At 35.7% G+C, this 24195-nt stretch overlaps 2 protein-coding genes across 4 annotated transcripts; one reads left to right on the forward strand and one right to left on the reverse strand.

The window, feature by feature from the left end:
* The first annotated feature begins 6831 nt into the window (after positions 1 to 6831).
* On the forward strand, positions 6832 to 14282 carry LOC100781230 (uncharacterized). Of its 2 annotated transcripts, none has more exons than XM_026125477.2 (5): positions 6832 to 7093; positions 7268 to 9737; positions 9926 to 11653; positions 13119 to 13368; positions 13461 to 14282. In XM_026125477.2, exons 2-5 carry the CDS (start codon positions 7350 to 7352, stop codon positions 13928 to 13930), a joined length of 4836 nt encoding a protein of 1611 aa, XP_025981262.2. In that variant the 5' UTR covers positions 6832 to 7093; positions 7268 to 7349; the 3' UTR covers positions 13931 to 14282. The 2 variants fall into 2 exon arrangements, with proteins under 2 accessions (XP_025981262.2, XP_025981263.2); XM_026125478.2 differs by having other exon boundaries at positions 13465 to 14282.
* Positions 14283 to 16997: 2715 nt separating this feature from the next.
* Positions 16998 to 23573, reverse strand: LOC100781778 (uncharacterized). Of its 2 annotated transcripts, none has more exons than XM_003545465.5 (5): positions 23356 to 23573; positions 20758 to 23195; positions 18841 to 20577; positions 17902 to 18151; positions 16998 to 17806 (listed from the first exon to the last, which is right to left on the reverse strand). In XM_003545465.5, exons 2-5 carry the CDS (start codon positions 23110 to 23112, stop codon positions 17337 to 17339), a joined length of 4812 nt encoding a protein of 1603 aa, XP_003545513.1. In that variant the 5' UTR covers positions 23113 to 23195; positions 23356 to 23573; the 3' UTR covers positions 16998 to 17336. The 2 variants fall into 2 exon arrangements, with proteins under 2 accessions (XP_003545513.1, XP_006596126.1); XM_006596063.4 differs by having other exon boundaries at positions 17623 to 17802.
* Between the last annotated feature and the right edge of the window lie 622 nt (positions 23574 to 24195).

Genomic DNA, 24195 nt, shown 5'->3' on the forward strand with positions numbered 1-24195 from the left:
GTTTCTGAAATCTATACTAAATTTCCTTCAATTTGGTATATAGAACCTTACATTTGGACTGACAAACGTGAATGAGAGATGTCTTTGGGTGACGCAAAGAGAAACTGACGTAGAGCTCACGATATGTGAAAGGAGTTTATTATTGTTTACAGATTTTAATACCATAGTTGGGGTCAGGGAATCTAACTATGGGGATGTATGCATGTCCCTGTTGCATGCTGGTTTTCAAGAAAAACTATGTTTTTAACTAATGGGATGTGAAATGTTTGTTACTGATGATAGAAATTGTCAATGATGTTGTTGTTGTATTGATTTGGAATTTTTGGGAAAAGTCTTAAATATACAGGAGACTCTGCCCAAAATTTTATATTTGTTCTTCTATTTATTTCTTTATTAAATTTTAAATGGGCATAAGAGTTTGTTTTGAGTACTATAGTTTTCCTCTTTAATTTAGAATTTTCCTTAAAAAAAATACTAGTCTCGTGGTATTATAGATTGTTGTTGTATGAGGCTTATGTTGCCTGAAGACCTGAGGAATGTGAATCTCGTGCATGAATTTATATGTATGTATGTGGAATGTGATTGCTTGTGATGTTGATGATGATGTTGATGTTGATGTTGATGATGTTATTGTGATGATGTATGTTGTGTATGTACATGAGGGGTGTGGTGACCATGTTTGATATCCATAGAGGGGGAAATGGTGTTTTAAAGAGTTTTAAGCATTCCTGGAGAAAGAAGGGGATGACTTAGAATCTTTAATTATCCATGGTTAGTGCATTGATGATGCTCATGTTTCATACTTCATATTGCATGGAAGTAGTACAAACTTTGTCAGTAAGTACTCGTAGTTTTTCATAAGAAAAAATACTTGTACTTGGGGGCATGTCACTCGATTTGAAACTCCCTTGAGACTCAAGCTGATCACCGTGGAGGGAGTTGCCTGTGCACGACAGGGTGACCTCGACACTTACTGTCTAATTTTCCTAAGTGAGAGTGTCATGTGGACACGCTTAGGCTATTTCCTTGGGGATGGTACCACATTGCATTGGAGAGTTGAGGTCAGGTGCATGCATCATATCGAGCATGATTGATTGGAACTATGGACGAATGATGACTATTTGTTGAGTGTGTGTTGGATTAATGAATATTTGTGTAAGCTTATGATATTTGTTAATATTTTCTTACTAATTATGGTTATTTGATTTTTTTTGTATTAATTTCTTTTATAATAAACTCACCCCTCACAATTTTGTACCGTGTGGTTGTGATGATCACGAACCTTTGTTCGTGGGAGCAGAATGACAACAGTAGAGTACGAGAAGTGAGATTCTTTTGTGGCCGCCAAGCCGACGTGATGACGTTGGGATTATTTTGGGAAAGAGTTATGTTTTGTTAATCAACTCCTCCATAGCGGATTCCATAATTCTTTTTGTTGAATTGAAGATGTAAATCACAAATTTTATTATATGTATGAACAAATTTACTTTTCATTATGTGAATGATGTGTACTGAGTTACTATTCCTATATATATATGTGTGTGTGTGTGTGTGTGTGTGTGTGTGTGTGTGTGTGTGTGTATGTATGTATGTATTCACTTAACTAATGGCACATTGTTTGGTGAATGTATATCGAAAAAAATAATTACTTTCATTTTTCATAAGCAAATTAACGGAGTTTTCATTTAAAAATTGAAATTTCTCGCGGTTTAGAGTTGTGATATCGTAGCGATGAGACAAGTCGTTATAGTATGTCGATGGTGAATTCCGTGTCTGGGAAGAAGTTGAAACAGATTAGGTTAATGTGTGGACACCCCAAGAATTGTGTAAAGCTTGCCACAACTATGTGAAGTTTGTTTCAATATGTTATTTGGTGACTGGTATTGGTTTACAAAGGTTGGAGAATGATCGTGATGTGTTGTCTATGAGCCAAATTGAGCTTATTGATCCAGAAAAAGAAGTGCATGTATACTTAGAAAATGTTGATCTAGAGGGGGGGTCCTATTAATGAAATTGGGCCAGTGATTGAAGTGCATGCAATGCCTATAAATTGCAGTGCAGAAAATGTGGCTGAGGCTGTTGCTGAAGAGTGTACTCAGAACGGTATTGAAGATATGGATGTTGATGGTGCTAAAGGTGGTTTAGATGATGAAAATGAAGTAGTTTGAACTGGTGTACAAGATGTAGAAATTGAAGTTGTTGAAATAGAAGTTGAAACAAAACTTAAAGTTAACAATGGTGTAGATGATGATGAAGTTAAAGAGCATGATAGGGATGTTGAGTTTTCTGATCATTTTGAAAGTGACCCAGACTATGTATATGTGTCTCCAGAAGATTGCTTTGAAGTGACACATTGGTAGATAGTTACCAGTTTGAAGAATTTCAATCTCTTTCCAACAGTGATGATGAAGGTGACTCCAATTCTAAAATCGTGTATCTCACTACAATTCTAGAAGTAGTTTTGGACAAGTGCATTTGGAGGTTGGGATGAAGTTTGATACCATCAAAATGTGTATTGAAGCCGTGAGAGAGTATACTATTTTCCATGGCAGAGATCTGAAATGGGTAAAAGTTGACACCATTCGAGCTAAAGCTCACTGTAAACAAGTTGAATGCTCATGGGAAATTTTTTGTTAATGGTCTGAAGTTACAATAAGCTTTCAAATCAATTTTTTTTGGAGGAGCACATATGTGGAAAGGTCTTCAAAAATAAATAAGCTACAATGAAATGGGTGGCAAAAAGGGTGGCTGATAAGCTTAGGTTTCATCCAAACCTAAATCATGTGGAGGCACATGAACATCTCAGAGAACATTATGGTGTGCACATTGATGAAAGAAAGATGTTTAGGGCTATCAAAGAGGTTCGATCACTGGTTGAGGGAAGCATCCAATTGCAATATGCTAAGCTTTGGGACTATTCACATGAGTTAACAAGAAGCAATGAAGGATCAACTGTGAAAATGAATTACATTCCCATACCTAGATCCTCTCCATAATTCCACTGAATTTATATATGTTTAGATGCATGGAAGAAAAGATTCAAGGTTGGCTGCAAACCTTTTATTGGTCTTGATTATTGTTTCCAGAAAGGGTACTATGGTGGTCATTTGCTTGCAGTAACGGTACAAGATGCAAACAATGCCTTTTTTATGATTGCATATGCAGTAGTAAATGCTGAAGATAAAGATAACTAGAAGTGGTTCCTCACTTTGTTACATGAAGACATAAGAGACTACAAGCAATATGACTGGAATTTCATGTCAAACATCCAAAAGGTGCAATTCAATATAGAAAGTTGATTTCATGCATGCATATGTGATAATTGTGTCATGCTAGCAATATGATGTACTGTATCATGGACATTTTTGTCAGTAAGTACAATAATTTAAGGATACAAATGTCAATAAGTTATAAACATCAGGGTTATTTTTGACTCTGTAGTAATTTGGTTTGTGATTTCATTCAAATTATATTAGTGTGTCATGCTAGCAATATAATTTGTTCTGTCTGCGTTTAATTTTCCCTGCCTTTACCTGTTTTGATATTTAACATGTAATGTTTATTTATATGTTATGTGTAGGGGTTGCTTCCTGCAATGCAGGAAGTTATGCCAGGTGTGAAACACATGTATTGTGTTATGCACTTATGGAGGAATTTCTCAAAGCAGTGGAAATACAGAGAGTTAAGAGGCCTAGTCTAAAAATGTGCACAATCTACTACTGAAGTAGAATTTAAGGTTAGTATGGAAGTTGTAAAAAGGAAGAATGAAAAAGCATGGGTATATTTAGACAAGTGGCCTCGTGAATCATGGACCAAAGCTTACTTCAATGAAAATTGCAAAGTTGACAGCAAAACCAACAACAATTTTGAATCTTTTAATGTAAAGATTTTAAAGTTTAGAAATAAGACAATTTTGAGTCTGTGTGAGGATATAAGGACATATATAATGTGCAAGATGACAAGTGCAAAATTGAAAAGGGCTGCAAGGTTAGTCCCATTAGTACCTATGCAACAGTCAAGGTTGGAAAAGGAGAAAGTTGAATCCAACAAGTGGACTGCAAACTAGGTTGGTGATCCTGATGGAACTAGATTTGAGGTCTGCCATCTTGAAACAAGAATTGATGTCGATCTACAAAATCAGTCATGCACATGTAGGAAGTGGCAACTTACAGGTATACCACTGCATGACTTAAATTTGTCAATTATGGATTTTATGTATTACATCTCTATGAAAATTGTGTTTATGTACACATGTCTACCTTGTAGGTATGCGATTGCTGTCATCAGATACAATAACCATAGACCAGAGGACTACAATGATGGTATGTTGACCATTGGATCTTACAATGCAACCTATGAAAATTACATACGCCCTACCAAGAGTCAACAATATTGGGAAACTACACCATTTGATAGGTTGACACCACCCCATATTATAAAGAGACTTGGTCGACCCAAAAAATGTAGAAGAAAGGATCAAAATGAGAGCCAAGTCAGTAACAGTAGACTGAAAAGATCCTACAAAGAAGTTACATGTACTAGATGCGGTCTTAATGGTCATAATAGTAGAGGATGCATTAATTGTGGTGTTCCACCAAGACAAAAAAGTGAAAACCTACTGTTGAAGAAGACAATAACTCAAATGCAACCACAACAACACTAGTAAGATATTTCTAAACATCTAAATAATTTTTTTTATTGTTCTCGGGGCATGGTTGTAACAGATTAAGCACTGATTACTTGCTATCAACTGATCTACTTGCTATCCACTTTTATTTTGTGTATGCTGTGAATTGATTACTGCTATAAATCCACTTGTATTTTGTCTCTGCATTTCTGTTGACACCTTTTGATAGGATGATTACTTGCTGCCAATTGATATACTTGCTGTAAATCCACTTTTATTTTGTGTATGTTGTGAATTGATCTACTGCTGCCATCAGATACAATAACCACATGACTTAAATTTGTCAATTATTTTGTGTATGCTGTGAATTGATCTATTGCTGTTAATTCACCGAGTATGCAATTTTGTTAATCCAGCACATGATTAGTTTTTACTAGATTTGATGCAGGTCTGTTATTGTTAAATGTAGTTTGTGTTGTATATTGCTTTAAAATTTTGTTAGCAAACATTTGTTCTTAAATGTAGTTTGTGTTGTATAAGAAAGGACTAATAATGTATATTGGTAGCAACCATTTGACTACTCTGTTTTGTTGGAAAATATTACCTTTAAAGACTAAATTTTCATGATTACTCCTTTCGGAGGATGCCACTGCATACACCATTTGTGTATTATAATGCTATGGTTATTTTAGAGAATAATGCTAGCACAAACATTTGATAAAAATGTTAATTAGTTTGTGCTATCCACTTGGAATGTTAGTTGCTAATGATTACTTACTAATGTTAGTTCTCAATAATCCATTTATCTATAGTTATATTAAATTTGTGCAAAGGCTAATGACTATTTTACATATATGTAGGATGAGATTAATTGCTCTCAATCTGCTCCACAAGTTGAACAACCTTCAACTAATTTGGAAATTACTCCAACTCCTAATGCTAAAAATGCTTCAACTCAAAATGTTCCAACTCCAAGTCATGTGAGTGATTTTTACATTTTATTTATTAGTTATTGTTAAATTATGTTATGCATAACTAATCGCTATTTATTACTACTATAGGAGACAATCTTCATACCTCCACCGATATCAACTGCATTTAGACCACCTCCACTTAGGCCTCCAGTACCAATTCAAATTATAATGTCAGATGGAGTATCTCATAACAAAAACCAACCGAATTACATGAGCTTCGTACCTACAACAAGAATGTCCAACCGTGAAGATTCAAAGAACTATAATATGAGATAGATTAATCTTTTATTTATAGTAGATAGTGACTAATTATTATAATTTGAATAAATTTGTAATGATTGATACACTGATATAATGTTTAATTTGGTACAATATTTATTTTGGATAATTTATATTATAATAGACAAATTATGGTTCATAATCAATATTATTGATATTATGTTTGTTATAAATTATTTTTACAAAATATTTTTTAAGTGATTATTGTGACGTTATGCTTGCAACAATAAAAAATTACGAAAATCTATTATAAAATTATATTTTACCCATAAAAAATGAAATTACTGACATTATCGTCCAAAATTGGTGACTATTTTCATCCAAATGACCAAAATCTATCATGATTTGTTTTTGTGATTGACATTTTGTTTCAAAAGAAGGTAGTGACATTTAGGTCCAAATAAACTTATTAACAATTTCCTCTAAGAAAAAAATTGCTGACAATTTGGTCCATCAAAATTTTACTGACATTTACGTTGAAAAATTATTTCTTACTGACATTTTCATCCAATCTAGTTAACATGACCATGTTAGCAATCAATTTTGTGATAAATTCGTTCTTTCGTGCCATGTAAGTAACTTTTTTAACGATAATGGACGAAAGTTTACAACATGGTATTTTTGTTGCACTTTTAACAATTTCGAGTACTAAATTTTACATTTATATCTTTTAGGGACACATTTATTAGCAAATTAAACTTCTAGAGACAAAAGTCACTATTTATCCTTAATTTAGCTTTCTATCTTCAAAAGCGTTAAATCATAGTCGCTAATCACTTGCTAAATTTTTTTAATTAGTACCCAGTCACTGTACACCGCCACGCCAGACGATCACCGCCGAGTGAACTAGAATTTAATCAAACGGACACTTAGGAACCACGTGTCGTGCTGAAACAGTTGCGTATTTCTTTTTTTTTTTTTTCCATTTTAAAGTTCTGGGAATTTTCAATTTCCTTTTATGTCCTGAAGCGAGAATGAAACCCTAAAAGCGAGAATGAAACCCTAGGCACTCTCGCGGTTAACAGAAGAAAACAAAATAATAATCTGGAAAAAATATAAAAATCGAAAATTTGGGGAATTTCAATTTCAATTTCAGGGATTCTATTAGGGTTTCGAATCGCCAAGAGATTCTCAAACCCTAATCCCTCAATTCGCCCTCGTGATCTTCGATATCTGTGGGACGAATCGATTGTTCGGTGGCATGTCGGTTGAGGTGAGTAAATTTGGAATAAATTGATTTTTTTTTTCGTGGTTAAAAATTTGCATCATTTTGCTGGGTGTTGTCGAGACAATAACCGCAATGCATGGGGTTGTTGGGTATTTTGGATTTAGGTTTGTGTTGGATGAGGGTTTTTTTTTTATATTTTTTGTGGTTTCGGTGTTTCAGATCCAAGAAAATGTCCAATATGTATGATGGCGTGTGACAATTGGGGGAATTTTGGTGTGGGCGTTTGTTCTGTTGATTTTCTATGGAAGGCAGAACAGAAAACTCCAATGACACTACATGTCCCAAGAAATCAAGATCACTGGATCTTAAAAGTCTATATAAATCAAAATGGACAGAAAACACGGCAAAGACGAACTTAAAGAGGATCGGCAATAGTAGTGGGGGTGGTGATGAGAAGAGGAAGAAAAAAAAGGCTAGAAAGGAAGTCTCTTTAAGTAGCTTAGAAAATGGTGATGGTAGCAGGGAGTTGAAGTTAGGGTTGAGTCAAAGATTTAGTAGTAGTTGTAGTAGTGTGCTAAATAAAATTTCATTTAGTGTTGGTGATGATGATGTTCAGATTCCCAAGAGGAAGAGGAGTTTTGTGGGGAGGAAGAAATCGGAACTTGGTCAAGCATCAAAACTGGTGGAGCAGCCTGGTCTGAAAATTGGCTATGGCGATCAGGTGCCAAAGTTAGGTAGTGATGATTTGGGCAATGGGGTTGAGTCTTTCAAGATTAAGCATAGGAAAGAATTTGATGAATTTAAGGAAAATAGGATTAGTGATTCAAATTCAGTTCAGCATGATGTATCAAAAAATTCAGTTCAGCATGGTAAGGAGAATGGGGATTGTTCATTTCATTCTGTTGTAAATAGTGGTGATTCTTCTTTATCAAAGTCACGAAGGAAGAATAGGAAGCGAAAGGCTTCAGCATTAGATAGAACTAAGGTTTCCAAGGAGGCTGAACCTTTGGTTTCAAGTTGTAAAATATCTGATGATTTGCAAGAAGATGAAGAGGAAAATCTTGAGGAGAATGCAGCTAGGATGCTATCTTCAAGGTTTGATCCAAGCTGTACTGGGTTTTCTATGAAAGGTTCAAATGGTTTGTCTGTTTTCCGATCTTCTAGTCAAAGTATTGTTAACCGTGGTTTGAATTCTCAGTTAGGTTCAGAATCAGCATCAGCTGATACTGCTGTCAGAGTTTTGAGGCCTAGGAAACAATATAGAAACAAGGGTAATTCAAGGAAGAGGCGCCATTTTTATGAAATCCTTTTAGGTGATGTGGATGCATATTGGGTACTGAATCGGAGAATTAAAATCTTTTGGCCATTGGACCAGAGTTGGTATTATGGCCTCGTGGATAACTATGATGAAGGAAGCAAGCTTTATCATATCAAATATGATGATCGAGATGTAGAATGGGTTAATCTTGAAACTGAGAGATTCAAACTCTTGTTACTTCGTAGTGAAGTTCCTGGAAATGCAAAGGGTGAGAGAGCCTTAACGAAACGTAGCAGTTTTGATCACCAAAAGGGAAGCAAATCCAGAAAAGAAAGGCAAAGAACAGAAGCGAATGCAGGGGATGATCGTTGTGGTGATAGCAGTTTGGACTCAGAACCTATAATTTCGTGGTTGGCTCAATCTTCTAATCGGCTTAGATCTTTTCAGGGCATTAAGAAACAGAAAACTTCTGTTACAGTTCCAAGTACAATGTCATCATTCTTATATGATGAACCTGTTACAGCAAAGGGGCATTTAGCTAAGAGTTCTTTGAGGGGTGTTGAAAATAATTTCTCTAGTTGTTGTGTATCACAAGATAAATCAAGTGATGATTTTAAGGATAAGTCCTCATTGCAATGTGTCACTCGTGCTAAAGATGGAAAACAGCCTATGGTCTATTTCAGAAGGCGGCGGATTTTTAAGCCAGCTCCAATATCCCCTCATATCTCTGAAAGAAACCATGCTAGTATAAGTGCATCCGGTTCTGTTGCCTTTGACCATATGTTTGGTGGGGTTGAGAATGTGAAAAATCCAATTGACAACAGGGTTGAGGTTGGGGGCCCATTGTTCTTCACTTACAAGGCTGGAGTATCAAATTTTTTTTGGGACATGGAGTCAGCATCATTCAAATTTGGCTTTAACTTTCCAATGCGTTTGGTGTTGAGTGACTTTTTTCAATCAGAAAATGTGTGGTTGCTTTACACTGTTTTGCTGCTTCGGTTCGGTACAGTTATGGCCAAGTGGCCTAGAGTTTGTTTGGAGATGCTTTTTGTTGATAATGTGGTTGGGTTGAGGTTTCTATCATTTGAAGGCTGCTTGAACATGGCTGCAGCTTTTGTCCTTTTTGTCCTTAGGGTGTTTCATCAACCTGCTTGCCAAGGGAAGTATGTTGACTTGCAATTTCCATGTACATCTATTGGATTCAAGTTTTCTAGTGTTCATGTTATTAAGATGCCACTTGTGTTTGAGTTCTATAATTTCTCTGAAGTGAAGAATTCAAAGTGGATGTACTTGGATTCTAAGCTAAAAGGGCATTGCCTGCTCAGTAAGCAGCTCCAGCTTTCTGAATGCACATATGATAACATCCAGGCACTTCAAAATGGATCAAGAAGGTTCTCCATAACTTCTATCAGTGGGCCTTCCTCAGTCAAGGTACTTGTTTTTGTTTTTCTTATATATCCTGATTGGTAACCCCAGCCTTAACCCCCTTTTAGGAAATTATTTGCCATGTTTAACACTTGTTACTGTAATTCAACATTGTATATCAAAGCTTCCAAAAGACAAGAGTCACTGCAAGTTAGCTTATCTTGGGTTTTGTTGTGAATCAAATCATTCAACAGGTCACACAGAAGAGTAGGCCAGGGATTAACATCATTGGTGTTTCCAAAGGGTCCACTCAAGCTGATACTCTTCCATATTCTGATGCTGGCGAGAGGAAACTTCCTCCATTTGGTCTCTCTTTTGCTGCTGCACCTACATTTTTTCTTTGTTTGCATCTCAAGTTGCTGATGGAGCAGTCTGCAACATGTATAAGATTTTGTGATCAAACACCAATATTTGATCAGGAAGACCCTGGTTTGATGACAAATGGATGTACTAGCACTGATGATTGCTCAAACAGGAATTCTGAAGTTATTCTTAGGAGAGGTATGGAGACTTTGTCAAACAGTGCTGCAGATGATGGAGGGTCTTGTGCTGACTCAGATAATCCCTCTACTTGTAATGACCAAATTCTCACTCGAAATTACCAGAACATTGGTCTTAACGGTGCTATTACTTCCATTTCTCATGATTTTGAGAGGCTTTGTAAAACTCACTTACCCGAATGGCAATCCCACTATTTGGAGCAAGAGTTAGTCTCTTTACCTTCAAGTTCTTTAAAACATCAAGATAAGGCTAATGATGGTTCTCATTCTTTTATTGGTGATCTCAGTATTCAAATTCCTGCTGTTGATCAATTTGAGAAACCTGATGATAACGGTGATTTATGTGATGCTGAACACTCTCCTGATTTCTCTTGGAATATAAATGGATGTGGTATTCCAAGCTCCAATCCAACTGCTCACAGAAGTTCTTGGTATCAGAACCGGAATAATTCCTTGTCATTGGGATTTCAGTCTCATGTGTGGTCTGATAAAAAGGTTGATTCTCTTTGCAATGATTTGAGCAATGGACCTAAAAAACCACGTACACAAGTATCATACTCAGTGCCTTCAGCAGGGTATGAATTCAGTTCAAGGCAAAGAAACCATCATCAGAAAGGGCTTTCTCACAAACGAGTTAGAAAGGCTAGCGAGAAGTCATCAGATGTTGCTAGGGTCCCTGAAAAGAATATCAAATGCTTATCTTGTGGTGCAAATGTCTTGATTACTCATGGTGATAAGGGTTGGAGAGAATCCAGGGCCCATGTTGTACTAGAGGTGTTTGACCACAATGAGTGGAGACTTTCTGTGAAACTTTTTGGAATTACTAGGTATTCATACAAAGCACACCAGTTTCTGCAGCCTGGATCAACAAATCGGTACACACATGCAATGATGTGGAAAGGAGGGAAGGATTGGATCTTGGAATTTCCGGATAGGAGTCAGTGGGCTCTTTTCAAGGAGATGCATGAGGAATGCTACAACCGTAACATCCGTTCTGCTTCAGTTAGAAACATACCTATTCCTGGTGTTCATTTGATAGAAGAAAATGATGATAATGGATCTGAGGAAACTTTTATTCGGAGCTGTATGTACTTTCAACAAGTTGAAGCAGATGCTGAGATGGCTTTGGATCCATGCCGTGTTCTGTATGACATGGATAGTGAGGATGAGCAGTGGATTTCAAATGCTCAAAATTCTGTAAAAGACAACAGTGAATTTTCTTGGATCTCTGAGGAGATGTTTGAGAAGACAATAGACGTGTTTGAAAAGGCTGCATATGCTAAGAAGCTTGATCATTTTACTCCTGATGAGATAGAGGACCTCATGCTTAATGTTGGGCCTTTGTGTGTTGTCAAAATCATTTATGACCATTGGCAGCAGAGGAGGCAGAAGAAGGGAATGGCTTTAATTCGGCACTTTCAGGTAATGTTCAAATTACCTTTCTTGTTTATGTTATAATTAGTTTTTGATTTTGGGAATATGTCTCTGCCTCCATTTAATGACTTTATATATAGCTTTGCTGATATAATTGGAGAGGAGGTTTAATATGCAGTAATGCTGTAATGGATTGAACTTTTGCTTTGTTACACAAAAATATTAAGTACAAGTTTTCTCAGCCATTGAATAGCAATGCATTTTATTTGTTCTACTTAACAATCCAGATTAAAACCCTGCTACATATTTGGATGTCTACCTACTGTTTGATGTTTATTCAATTCATAAATGTGGGGTCAGTCTTTTATTTTGACAGTACTAACTTACGTACTTAACAGAATAATTATGCGGTATTAATGCTACCACAAATGAAGCATGTTAGGAGAAAATGAATTTGTATAAAACAGTAGTCAATCACGCAGCAATCGTGCACGAACTCAGAGGTGCGTCATGGAACAGCACAGCACCCCTCCGCTACTGAAGAACCCATTGTGTCTCACCTTGCAGTAGTGGTTGTTACGCTGTGATTTGTGGTGGAGATCGCACAAATCACACCCAATAAATGGATGTCACAGCTGCTAGAGCTTTTTCAAGACGATCCTAAAAAAAAACTCTCCTTTCTGCCCTGAAAGGAGAAGTCTCACTTGCTGTTGCGGCGCTAGCCAACAAGTGTGGGTTGGGTCCTAGTTAGGGTTCCTTTTTTGATTTGTTGGGCATTAGAGAAGTGATGGATCGGTCCACTGTTATCTTAATTTTATAATAATCTAATAAACTAAAGAAGAAGAATAAAAAAAAAAATTATAGTATTAACAAAATTCAAAATTTATTTCAAGTATAACATAATGTAATAAACTAATTAATAATAATAAAAAAAATAAAGCACGATATATAATATAATAAATAATAGTAATAATATAATAACAATAACCAAATAAAACATAATATATAATATAATAAGCCAAATACTAATAAATTAAATCAATCATAATATATAAATAACTAAATAACAACTGTACAATATATATAATGAGCTAAATAATTTTTAAAAAATCCAAGTAATATAATAATAAGTAATATATATAATAAGTAAAAAAGAAAATAAAATACTATTAAACAATACATATATTGTCATTGTTATATAATACAAAGTACAAACTATATATATATATATATATAAATTCAAGTAGTGGTGTTACCCCGCTCCTGTTATAGTGTTTTGGGAGGCGGCTTCTCTGTGCCGCCATCCGTTATTGACTAAACTTTGGACGATTTATTTCAATTTCTTCGGTAGAGCAAGTGGGCAAAATTATATTTTTTATTGGCTGAAAGCATGACGATTTTATGCAATTGACCTCAGCTTTTCTCAGCATGGTTGTTTTCTTCTATATCTAGTGTGTATGCTTTGTTATTATTTTCCAGAAATTTCTTCTCTAAATCTTTATATACTTTTCAGCCCCCTCTGTGGGAAAGATATCAGAAACAAGTGAGAGAGTGGGAACTAGCCATGACCAAGAACAATGCCCCTTCTAATGGATGCCTGGACAAGGTTACAACTTTGGAGAAGCCGGCCATGTTTGCTTTCTGTTTGAAACCTAGGGGTCTGGAATCACTGAACAAGGGATTGAAACATCGATCCCAAAAGAAGATTTCAGTCTCTGGGAATGCAAACAGTAATCTAGATCAGGATGGCTTCCACACTTTCAGTGAGTATTTGATTTACCAGTTGATTTCATTGGTTATTACATTTTAGAAACCAATTAAGAACATTCTTGATATTTAATTGTTGTAAACTCAGGAAGAAGACAGAATGCTTTACCTTTTGGCGATGAAAACCAAGGCCACAGTTACGATTCTTTTGATGATTCATCATTGGCTCTGACCTCAGCAAGGGTATTCTTACCTCGTGATGCTGGCAGCTTGAAATACTATCCTACTAGTAATGGAGCAGGATATAGAAATCATATCCCAAAATTTCACAAGCCCAGATATGATTCGCCTGGTAGCAGGCATCACTTTCTTGCTGGCCCTAAGAGGCAAGGGATTGAGCAGTTGGATGCTTCCGTCCTTGAGGAGTTAAGACAACGTGATGCCATGGCCGAGGCTCGTTTTAAGTGCCATTTGGCTAAGCTGAAGAGAGATAGGGCTAAAAGATTGCTATATAAAGTAGATGTAGCAATTCACAAGGCCATTGCTACTCTAATGACTGCAGAAGCAATGAAAGCTTCTGAGGACTCCCTTGGTGAAATTAAAGCTTATGAGGACTAATCTGGCAATTCAAATGACTTGGTTTACTTGGTCAAGAGTTTTGGCCTTTTTTTCATTATCCGGGGTGTTCGATGGAGAATTTGAATCATGAGAATTTTGGGTTCAGTGAGGGGAGGAGATTCTGTTGCTGCAGATTGCAACTCCTTCCCACTGTTTAGTGTCCTACTTGGAACCTTTTCCAGCTTGGGATCTGCTCAGTTCAGAGTAACTGTAGCACTGATCTGCATGGTGTATAGGTCTATGAATTTTTTACTACCTATATTTGTACAGATTCCCTCCCCATCTCAGTTTCAAACATTCAATATGAAAATAGAAGTCGGCCAATAATACAAACACCACTTTCAACTGGAAATAGTCCTATTTCTTTCATTGTTTTTAGGTAAATTAGTCGACTAGTGCATGATCCGGAATTGATCGTTACGTTCAGCTTTTAGTACTACTCCATGCGTTAGCACTCTTGTGCTGTGCATGGAACAGTGAAAAGAAAACCAGAGAGGAGAAAGAAGTTTAAAATTCTAATTGAACATAAAATGGAAGGATAAATTTATGTTGTATTTGAATAAGTTTTTATAATAGTTTTTAAAAAAATTAGTTTTAAATAGTGGAAGGGAAGAATGAAATGTAAAACAAAAAAAATAGTTTTAATCATAAATTAATCTGTCTTTGATGATAATTTTTAATTAGTTTTTAAAATATTGTTTTCAGTTAAGTTTTTGAGTTTTTAAACTTGTATTTGTTTTATAATTTGGTCGTTGTTGAATCTAATTAAAAAATAAATACAAATTCAAGGACTCAATTAAAAAAAATAGTTCATGAACTTAATTAAAAGGATAAATGGTCACTTTGATGTTTGTACTGTGCATTTATTGACTATTTCAATCATTAAGTATTTGTCATTTCTGTTAACGTTGAGTGCATATGTTTCATGTTGACATGTCAATTTTATGTTTACTAGGGACATTTCAGGTTAGCAACAATATTTTGGACTAAAATATTACTAAATTTGTTGTTTGTGTTTTTGATCTAGCAATATAAATATAGGCGAGTGTTGATTTCATGTTGAACACAACTTTTTGTTTTATTTATTTTTAATTCGTTGTGGTTCCACAATTCATGGTAATGGTACATGTGAGAATCTGTTTTATTCATCCATTGTTTTGAGTTTTTTTGATGTGAGATTGTGTCAGTAATCTTGGGGCGGGGGAAAGGGGTTGAGTTAGGAAAAAGAGGTAAAAAAAATATTGATATTTTAGATCAAAACATTGTGTCCTGACTTGGAACGTCTTTGCATAAGTGAAATTTCCATGTCTGCAACAATATGTCACATATGCACTCAACATGTTACTAATGCACTCAACATTAACGGAAACGGTGGATAATTGATGGTTGAACTAATTTGTCTTAACATTTACACTTTTGTGGACTAAATTAATCATTTTCTAAATATAAAAACTAAATTATCCTTGAACACAAAATAAAGGGACCAAAATGACTATTTATTTATCCTAATTAAAATGACGAGAGTTTTGGGACCTAATTAAAAATCGTCAACTTTTGCAGGCTAGTAATATTATTTCTATAGACAAGTATTCTCACTTCTACAAGATCCCTAAACAAATACAAGTTTAAGGATCCAATTGAAAAAAAAATAGTTTAGGAACTTGATTCAATTGACAAATAGTCTAGGGACCTAAATAAAATTTGCCAACTTTTGCAGGCTAGTGATCTTATTTTTGCATGCCAATATTCTCACTTCCACAAGTTCTAAACTCAATAAACTAGCCTACACAAGTGAGAATATTGGCTTGTAGAGTGGTGTGTATGGACAAAAATTACAAGGAACAGGGTTGAATTGTGATTGCAAAATTTTTCACAAACCTTTCATAAAACACATTCATATGTAGAGAACAAATGTTTAAGAGCGCTTTGAGAAGAGATAATAGATGATAGTTTCAACGATTTACTATTTTACTAGAAACCTTTTGAAAATATCTAATTTTTAACTTTACAATTCAATGTTAGACATAAACAAATAAAAACAAGATAAGAACACAACTTGGTGGATGGTCAATAACAGAACGTAGTCTCGATGTTTGTCTCAACCATCGAGACTACGTTCTGTTATTGACCATCCACCAAGTTTCACTATCTTTCACAAAGATAACAAGTGTTATTTTTGTTAACTACTTCTAGTTTCACCCAAGTACTTTTTACACTATCCTCTTCAAACAAATAACCCAAGTATTTTTTCTTACCAATTCACTTTGGTTCTCACAAATCAAAGGATTAGTGTATGATTCAGGTACACTTTTGATGATGTGACATTCCATTTATTATATCATCACTTAACAACCTCATACTAATATCAAAAACCAAAGACAAAAATCTATAAAGGTCAAGTAACAAAATAAAAAAATATAATGAACAATCCAAAAAGGAATATATTATAGGTATAAAATACATATTTAAGTTTTTTTTTCCATTTTTTCTATAAATTTTATGCTATTAAGATTTTTTAAAAATTAAATAAAATTTGTAAATATACGTATAAATTTTCTCTCCCTGGATATTTTTTTGAATACTTTCTTTAGTATATATGCATACATAGATATATTTGTTTCTTGGTTTTGAAAACTATTTTGTATTTAAAAATAAAAACTTGTTTGATAACAATAATTTTTTTTATAACTAATCGTTTGAATTTCTAAGATAAAATAAAAAATTATTCAATTTATTTTAATTTACAATTTTCTACTACTAATTTTTCCTTGGCATTTTTGTTTTGCATTTTTATTCTCCCCCTTTCACTTCTTAAAAACTACTTTTTAAAATAATATTTTATAAAGTGAATTTTAAAAACTAAAATAAAAACACAATCAAATACACCATAAATTTTCCTTCCATTTTCTCTTCAATTTAAGTTTTAAACTCCTTTCTCATCTAGTTTTATTTTCATTGTTCATAAGAGAGCTAACGCAAGGGAGTAGTACTAAAAACAGAACGACGATTTCCGGATCATGCATTAGTCTACTATTTTACCTAAAAACTATCGAAGAAACAGGACTAATTCCTGTTTAAAATGGTGTCGTATTATTGGCCGATTTCTATTTTCATATTGAATGTTTGAAACTGAGATGGGGGAGGGAATCTGTACAAATATAGGTAGTAAAAAATTCATAGACCTATACACCATGCAGAGCAGTGCTACAGTTACTCTGAACTGAGCAGATCTCAAAGCTGGAAAAGGTTCCAGTAGACACTAGACAGTTAGAGGGAGTTGCAGTCTGCAGCAACAGAATCTCCTCTCCCCTCACTGAACCCAGCCCTAATTATTGAACACCCTGGATAATGAAAATAAGGCCACAACTCTTGACCAAGTAAACCAAAGGCCATGTGAATTGCCATATTAGTCCTCAAAAGCTTTCATTTCACCAAGGGAGTCCTCAGAAGCTTTCATTGCTTCTGCAGTCATTAGAGCAGCCATGGCCTTGTGAATCGCTACATCTGCTTTATATAACAATCTCTTAGCCCTGTCTCTCTTCAACTTAGCCACATGCCATTTAAAATGAGCCTCAGCCACAGCATCACGTAGTCTTAACTCCTCAAGGACTGAAGCATCCAACTGTTCAATCCCTTGCCTCTTGGGGCCTGCAAGAAGGTGATGCTTGCTACCAGGTGAGTCATATCTGGACTTGTGAAATTTTGGGATATGATTTCTATATCCCGCTCCATTACTAGTAGGATGGTATTTCAAGCTGCCAGCATCACATGGTAAGAATACCCTTGGTGAGGTCAGAGCCAATGATGAATCATCAAAAGAATCGTAACTGTGGCCTTGGATTTCATCGCCAAAAGGTAAAGCATTCTGTCTTCTTCCTGAGTTTACAACAATTAGATATCAAGAAGAATGTTCTTAATTGGTTTCTAAAATGTAATAACCAATGAAATCAACTTGTAAATCAAATACTCACTGAAAGTGTGGAAGCCATCCTGATCTAGATTACAGTTTGCATGCCCAGAGACTGAAATCTTCTTTTGGGATCGATGTTTCAATCCTTTGTTCAGTGATTCCAGACCCCTAGGTTTAAAACAGAAAGCAAACATGACCGGCTTCTCCAAAGTTGTAAACTTGTCCAGGCATCCATTAGAATGGGCATTGTTCTTGGTCATGGCTACTTCCCACTCTCTCACTTGTTTCTGATATCTTTCCCATAGAGGGGGCTGAAAATTACATAAAGATTCAGAGATGAAATTTCAGGCAAATAATAACAAAGGATACACATTAGGTATAGAAGAAAACAGCCATGTTGAGAAATGCCAAGGTAAATTGCATAAAGTGGTCATGCTTTCAGCCAATCAAATAAAAAATTATGCCCACTTGTTCTAACAGAAATTGAAATAAATCGTTCAAAGTTGTATCCAATAAATACTATAAAATTCATTTTCTCCTAACATGCTTAATTCTGTGGTAGCAGTAATACTGCATAAGTCTTGTCTGAATTTATTCTGTTAAGTAATTATGTCAGAATCAAAGACTCACCCAAAATTTATGAATTGAATAAATATATCAAAAGTAGGTAGAAATTCAAAAATATGTAGCAGGGTTTTAACCTGGAGGTCATAAATACATTTAAAGGCATAGAAATTGTTTAAAATGCATTCACTCTTCAAGGGCTGAGAAAACTTGTTCTTAGATTTGAAAGGGCTTCAAGATAGATAGATTCAAATTTTTAGTGTAACAAAGCAAAAGATCAATCATCAATCCATTACAGCATTACTGTATATCAATCCTCCTCTCCAATTATACCAGCAAAGCTAGTATGTCTTTTATATAGTCATTAAATGGAGGCAGAGACATATTCCCATAATCAAAATAATTATAACATAAACAAGAAAGTTAATTTGAACACCTGAAAGTGCCGTATTAAAGCCATTCCCTTCTTCTGCCTTCTCTCCTGCCAATGGTCATAAATAATTTTGACAACAGACAAAGGTCCAACATTAACCATGAGTTCCTCTATCTCATTAGGAGTAAAATGATCACACTTCTTAGCATATGCAGCCTTTTCAAACATGTCTATTGTCTTCTCAAACATCTCCTCTGAGATCCAACTCAAGTCATTGTTGTCTTTTACAGAATTTTCAGCATTTGAAATCCACTGCTCATCCTCACTATCCATGTCATACAGAACACAGGATGGATCCAGAGCCATTTCAACATCTGTTTCAACCTGTCGGTAGTACATACAGCTCCGAACAAAAGTTGCCTCACATCCATTATCATCATTTTCTTCAATCAAATGAACACCAGGAATAGGTATGTTTCTAACAGAAGCAGAACGGATGTTACGGTTGTAGCATTCCTCATGCATCTCCTTGAAAAGAGCCCACTGACTCCTATCAGGAAATTCCAAGATCCAATCCTTCCCTCCTTTCCACATCATTGCATGTGTGTACCGATTTGTTGATCCAGGCTGCAGAAACTGATGTGCTTTGTATGAATACCTAGTAATTCCTAAAAGTTTCACAGAGAGCCTCCACTCATTGTGGTCAAACAGCTCTAGTACAACATGGGCCCCAGAATCTCTCCAACCCTTGTTACCAAGAGTAATCAAGACATTTGCACCACAAGATAAGCATTCAACATTCTTTTCAAGGCGCCTAGCAACATCTGATGACTTCTTCTCACTAGCCTTTCTAATTCGTTTGTGAGGAAATCCTTTCTGATGATGGTTTCTCCGCTTTGAACTGAATTCATACCCTGCAGAAGGCACTGAGTATGACACTTGTGTACGTGGTTTTTTAGGTCCGTTGATAAAATCATTGCAAAGAGAATCAGCCTTGCCATCAGACCACACATGAGACTGAAATCCCAATGACAAGGAACTATTCCGGTTCCGATACCAAGAACTTCTGCGAGCAGTTGGATTGGAGTTTGGAAGACCACCTCCATTTATATTCCAAGAGAAATCAGGAGAGTGCTCAGCATTGCGTAAATCACCATCATCACCAGGTTTCTCAAATTGATCAACTGCAGGAATTTGAATGCTGAGATCACCAATAGAAGAATGAGAACCATCATCAGCCTTATCTTGACGTATTAAAGGACTTGAAGGTAAAGAGCCTAACTCTTGCTCCAAATGGTGGCATTGCCATTCTGGTAAGTGAGCTGTACTAAGCCTCTCAGAATCATGGGAAATGGAAGTACCAGCACCATTAGGACCAATGTTCTGGTAATTTTGAATGAGAATTTGTTCACTGCAAGTAGAGGGATGATCTGAGTCAGCACAAGACCCTCCATCACCTGCAGCACCATTTGACAAAGTCTCCATCATATCTTTCCTCAGAATAATTTCAGAATTCCTGTTTGAGAAATCATTGGTGCTAGTACATCCATTTGTCACCAAACCAGGGTCTTCCTGATCAAATATTGGTGTTTGATCACAAAAGCTTATACGATTTGTAGACTGCTCCATCAGCAACTTAAGATGCAAATGAAGAAAAAATGTAGGTGCTGCAGCAAAAGAAAGAGCAAATGGAGGAAGTTTCCACTTGCCAGCATCAGAATACTGATGAGTATCAGCTTGAGTGGACACTTTAGAAATACCCATGATGTTATTCCCTGGCCAACTCCTCTTCCGCCTGACCTGTTGCATGATTTGATTCACAACAAAACCCAAGATAAGCTAACTTGCAGTGACTTTTGGAAGCTTTGATATATAACGTTGATTACAGTAACAAGTGTTGAACATGGCAAATAAATTCTTAAAAGGGGGTTAAGGCTGGGGTTACCTATCAGGATATATAGGAAAAATGGGAACAAGTACCTTGACTGAGGAAGACTCACTGACAGAAGTTACGGAGAACCTACTTGATCTTTGAAGTGCCTGAATGTTATCATATGTGCATTCAGAAAGATGGAGCTGCTTACTGAGCAGGCAATGCCTCTTAAGCTTAGAATCTAAGCACATCCACTTTGAATTCTTCACTTCAGAGAAATTATAGAACTCAAACACAAGCGGCTTCTTAATAACATGAACACCAGAAAACTTGAATTCAATAGATGTACATGGAAATTGAAAGTCAACATACTTCCCTAGGCAAGCAGGTTGATGAAATACCCTAAGGACAAAAAAGACAACAGCTGCAGCTGTGTTCAAGCAGCCTTCAAATAATAGAAACCTCAACCCAACCACATTATCAACAAAAAGCATCTCCAAACAAACTCTAGGCCACTTGGTCATAACTGTACCAAACCGAAGCAGCAAAACACTGTAAAGCAACCACAAATTTTCTGATTGAAAAACGTCATTCAACACCAAATGCATTGGAAAGTTTAAGCCAAATTTGAATGATGCTGACTCCATGTCCCAAAAAAATTTTGATACTCCCTCCTTGTAAGTGAAGAACAATGGGCCCCCAACCTCAACCCTGCCATCAATTGGATTTTTCATTTTCTCAACCCTACCAAACATTTGGTCAAAGGCAACGGAACCAGATGCACCTGTAATAGCATGGTTTTCTGCAGAGATATGAGGGGATATTGGAGCTGGCTTTCGAATTCGCCTTCTAACATAGACAATAGGCTGTTTTCCATCTTTAGTGCTAGTGACACTTGGAAATGAGGGCTTGTCCCTAAATTCATCACTTTTATTTTGTGACACAGAATCACTAGAGAAATTATTTTTAGCACCCCTCAAAGATCTCTTAGCTAAATGCCCCTTTGCTGTAACAGGTTCATCATATACGAATGATGACATTGTACTTGGAATTGTAACAGAAGTTTTCTGTTTCTTTATGCCTTGAAAAGAAGATCTAAGCCGATGAGAAGATCGAGCCAACCAGGAAATTATAGGTTCTGAGTCCATACTGCTCCCACCACAACGATCATCCTCTGTATTCTCTTCTGTTCTTTGCCTTTGTTTACTGGATTTGCTTCCCTTTTGGTGATCAGAACTCCTAAGTTTCGTTAAGGCTCTTTCACCCTTTGCATTTCCAGAAACTTCACTACGAAGTAACAAGAGCTTAAATCTCTCAGTATGTAGATTAACCCATTCTACATCTCGATCATCATATTTGATATGGTAAAGCTTGCTTCCTTCATCGTAGTTATCCACAAGGCCGTAATACCAACTCTGATCCAAAGGCCAAAAGATTTTAATTCTCCGGTTCAGTACCCAATATGCATCCACATCACCTAAAAGGATTTCATAAAAATGGCGCCTCTTCCTGGAACTACCCTTGTTTTTATATTGTTTCCTAGGCCGCAAAATTCTGCCAGCAGTATCAGCTGACGCTGATTCTGAACCTGACTTAGACTTTAAACCGTGGTTAACAATACTTTGACAAGAAGATCCAAAAAAGAACAAACCATTTGAACATTTTGTAGAAAATCCAGTACAGCTTGGATCAAACCTTGAAGATAGCATCCTAGCTGCATTCTCCTCAAGATTTTCCTCTTCATCTTCTTGCAAATCGTCAGATATTTTACAACTTGAAACCAAAGGTTCAGCCTCCTTGGAAACCTTAGTTCTATCTAAAGCTGAAGCCTTTCGCTTCCTATTCTTCCTTCGTGACTTTGTTAAAGAAGAATCACCACTATTTACAACAGAATGAGATGCACAATCCCCATCCTCCTTAATATGCTGAACTGAATTTGAATCACTATTCCTATTTTCCTTAAACTCATCAAATTCTTTCTTATGCTTAATCTTGAAAGACTCAACCCCACTGCCCAAATCAGCACTGCCTAACTTTGGCACCTGATCATAGCCAATTTTACAACTAAGCTGCTCCACCAGATTTGATGCTTGACCACGTTCTGATTTCTTCCTCCCCACAAAACTCCTCTTCCTCTTGGGAATTTGAGCATCATCACCACCAACACTAAATGAAACTCTATTTAGCATACTACTACTACTACTACTACTCAATCTCTGACTCACCCCTAACTTCAACTCACTACTACCATCACCATTTTTTAAGCTACTTAAAGAGACTTCCTTTCTAGTCTTTTTTTTCTTCCTCTTCTCACCACCACCACCACTACTATTGCCAATCCTCTTTAAGTTCTTCTTTGCAGTGTTTTCTGTCAATTTTGATTTATACAGACTTTTAAGATCCAGTGATCTTGACTTCTTGGGAATTGTAGTGTCATTGGAGTTCTCTGCTATGCCTTCCATGGAAAATCAACATAACAAACGCCCACACCAAAATTCCCCTAATTTTCACATGCCATCATACATATATGGACATTTTCTTGGATCTGAAACACCAAAACCACAAAAATATCACAAAAAATCCCTCAACCAACACAGACCAAAATTCAACATACCGAACACCCCAATGCATTGCTTTTATTGTATCAAAAAACGCCCAGCAAAATTTTAACACCGAAAAATACAATTATTAGAAAATTTACTTACCTCAACCGACATGCCACCGAACAATTGATTCATCCCACAGACATCGAAGATCACGAGCGCGAATTGACGGATTAGGGTTTGAGAATCTCTAGCCGATTTGAAACCCTAATAGAAGCCCTGAAATTGAAATTCCCAATAATTTCTATTTTTTAGTTTGTCGGATTATTTTTTTTTCTTCTGTTTTTTTAACCGCGTGAGGGCTAGGTTTTCTTTCTCGCTTCGGGAGGTAAAGGGTTTAAATTGAAAATTTCCAGAAATTTTATTTAAATGGAAAATCATCACAAGAAACTGTTTCAGATCGACATGTGGTTTCTTATCGCCCGTCCGATCAAAATGTTGTTCATTTTGATGTGATCCTCTGCGTCGAGGTATACAATGACCTAGTGCTGATTAAAATATTTTAACAAGTGATTACGATTAAGCGGCTATGATTCGACGTTCTTGAAGAAAACAATTTAGTCAAAACGGGAAAATAGAAAGCCAAATTAACTAGCTTGCTCTGTGAGTTTGAGTTTTGACCATTGTTTTCAACAAAATTCAAAACATAAATCTTTATTTTAATTCTTAAAAGATAAAAAAATTTAAAATTTAGTTCCTAAATATTCAAAAAGTATAATAAATTGATTTTCATTAACTTACTTGTCCCCAAATTTAGTTCTCCACCACAATGAAGTATTTTTGTGCATCCACTTATTTAAAAAATATTTTTGTGCACCCATCTTTAACATATTATAAGCATCACATCAGCATAATATACATTCATCAACATTTCATTCAAATCTCATTCCATTTTTTCAAAATCATACTCATTTTAACAATAAACAATATTTCTCAAGACAT

Source organism: Glycine max, chromosome 14, assembly GCF_000004515.6.
Source record: "Glycine max cultivar Williams 82 chromosome 14, Glycine_max_v4.0, whole genome shotgun sequence".
In the NCBI taxonomy this organism is placed as follows: Eukaryota; Viridiplantae; Streptophyta; class Magnoliopsida; order Fabales; family Fabaceae; genus Glycine; species Glycine max.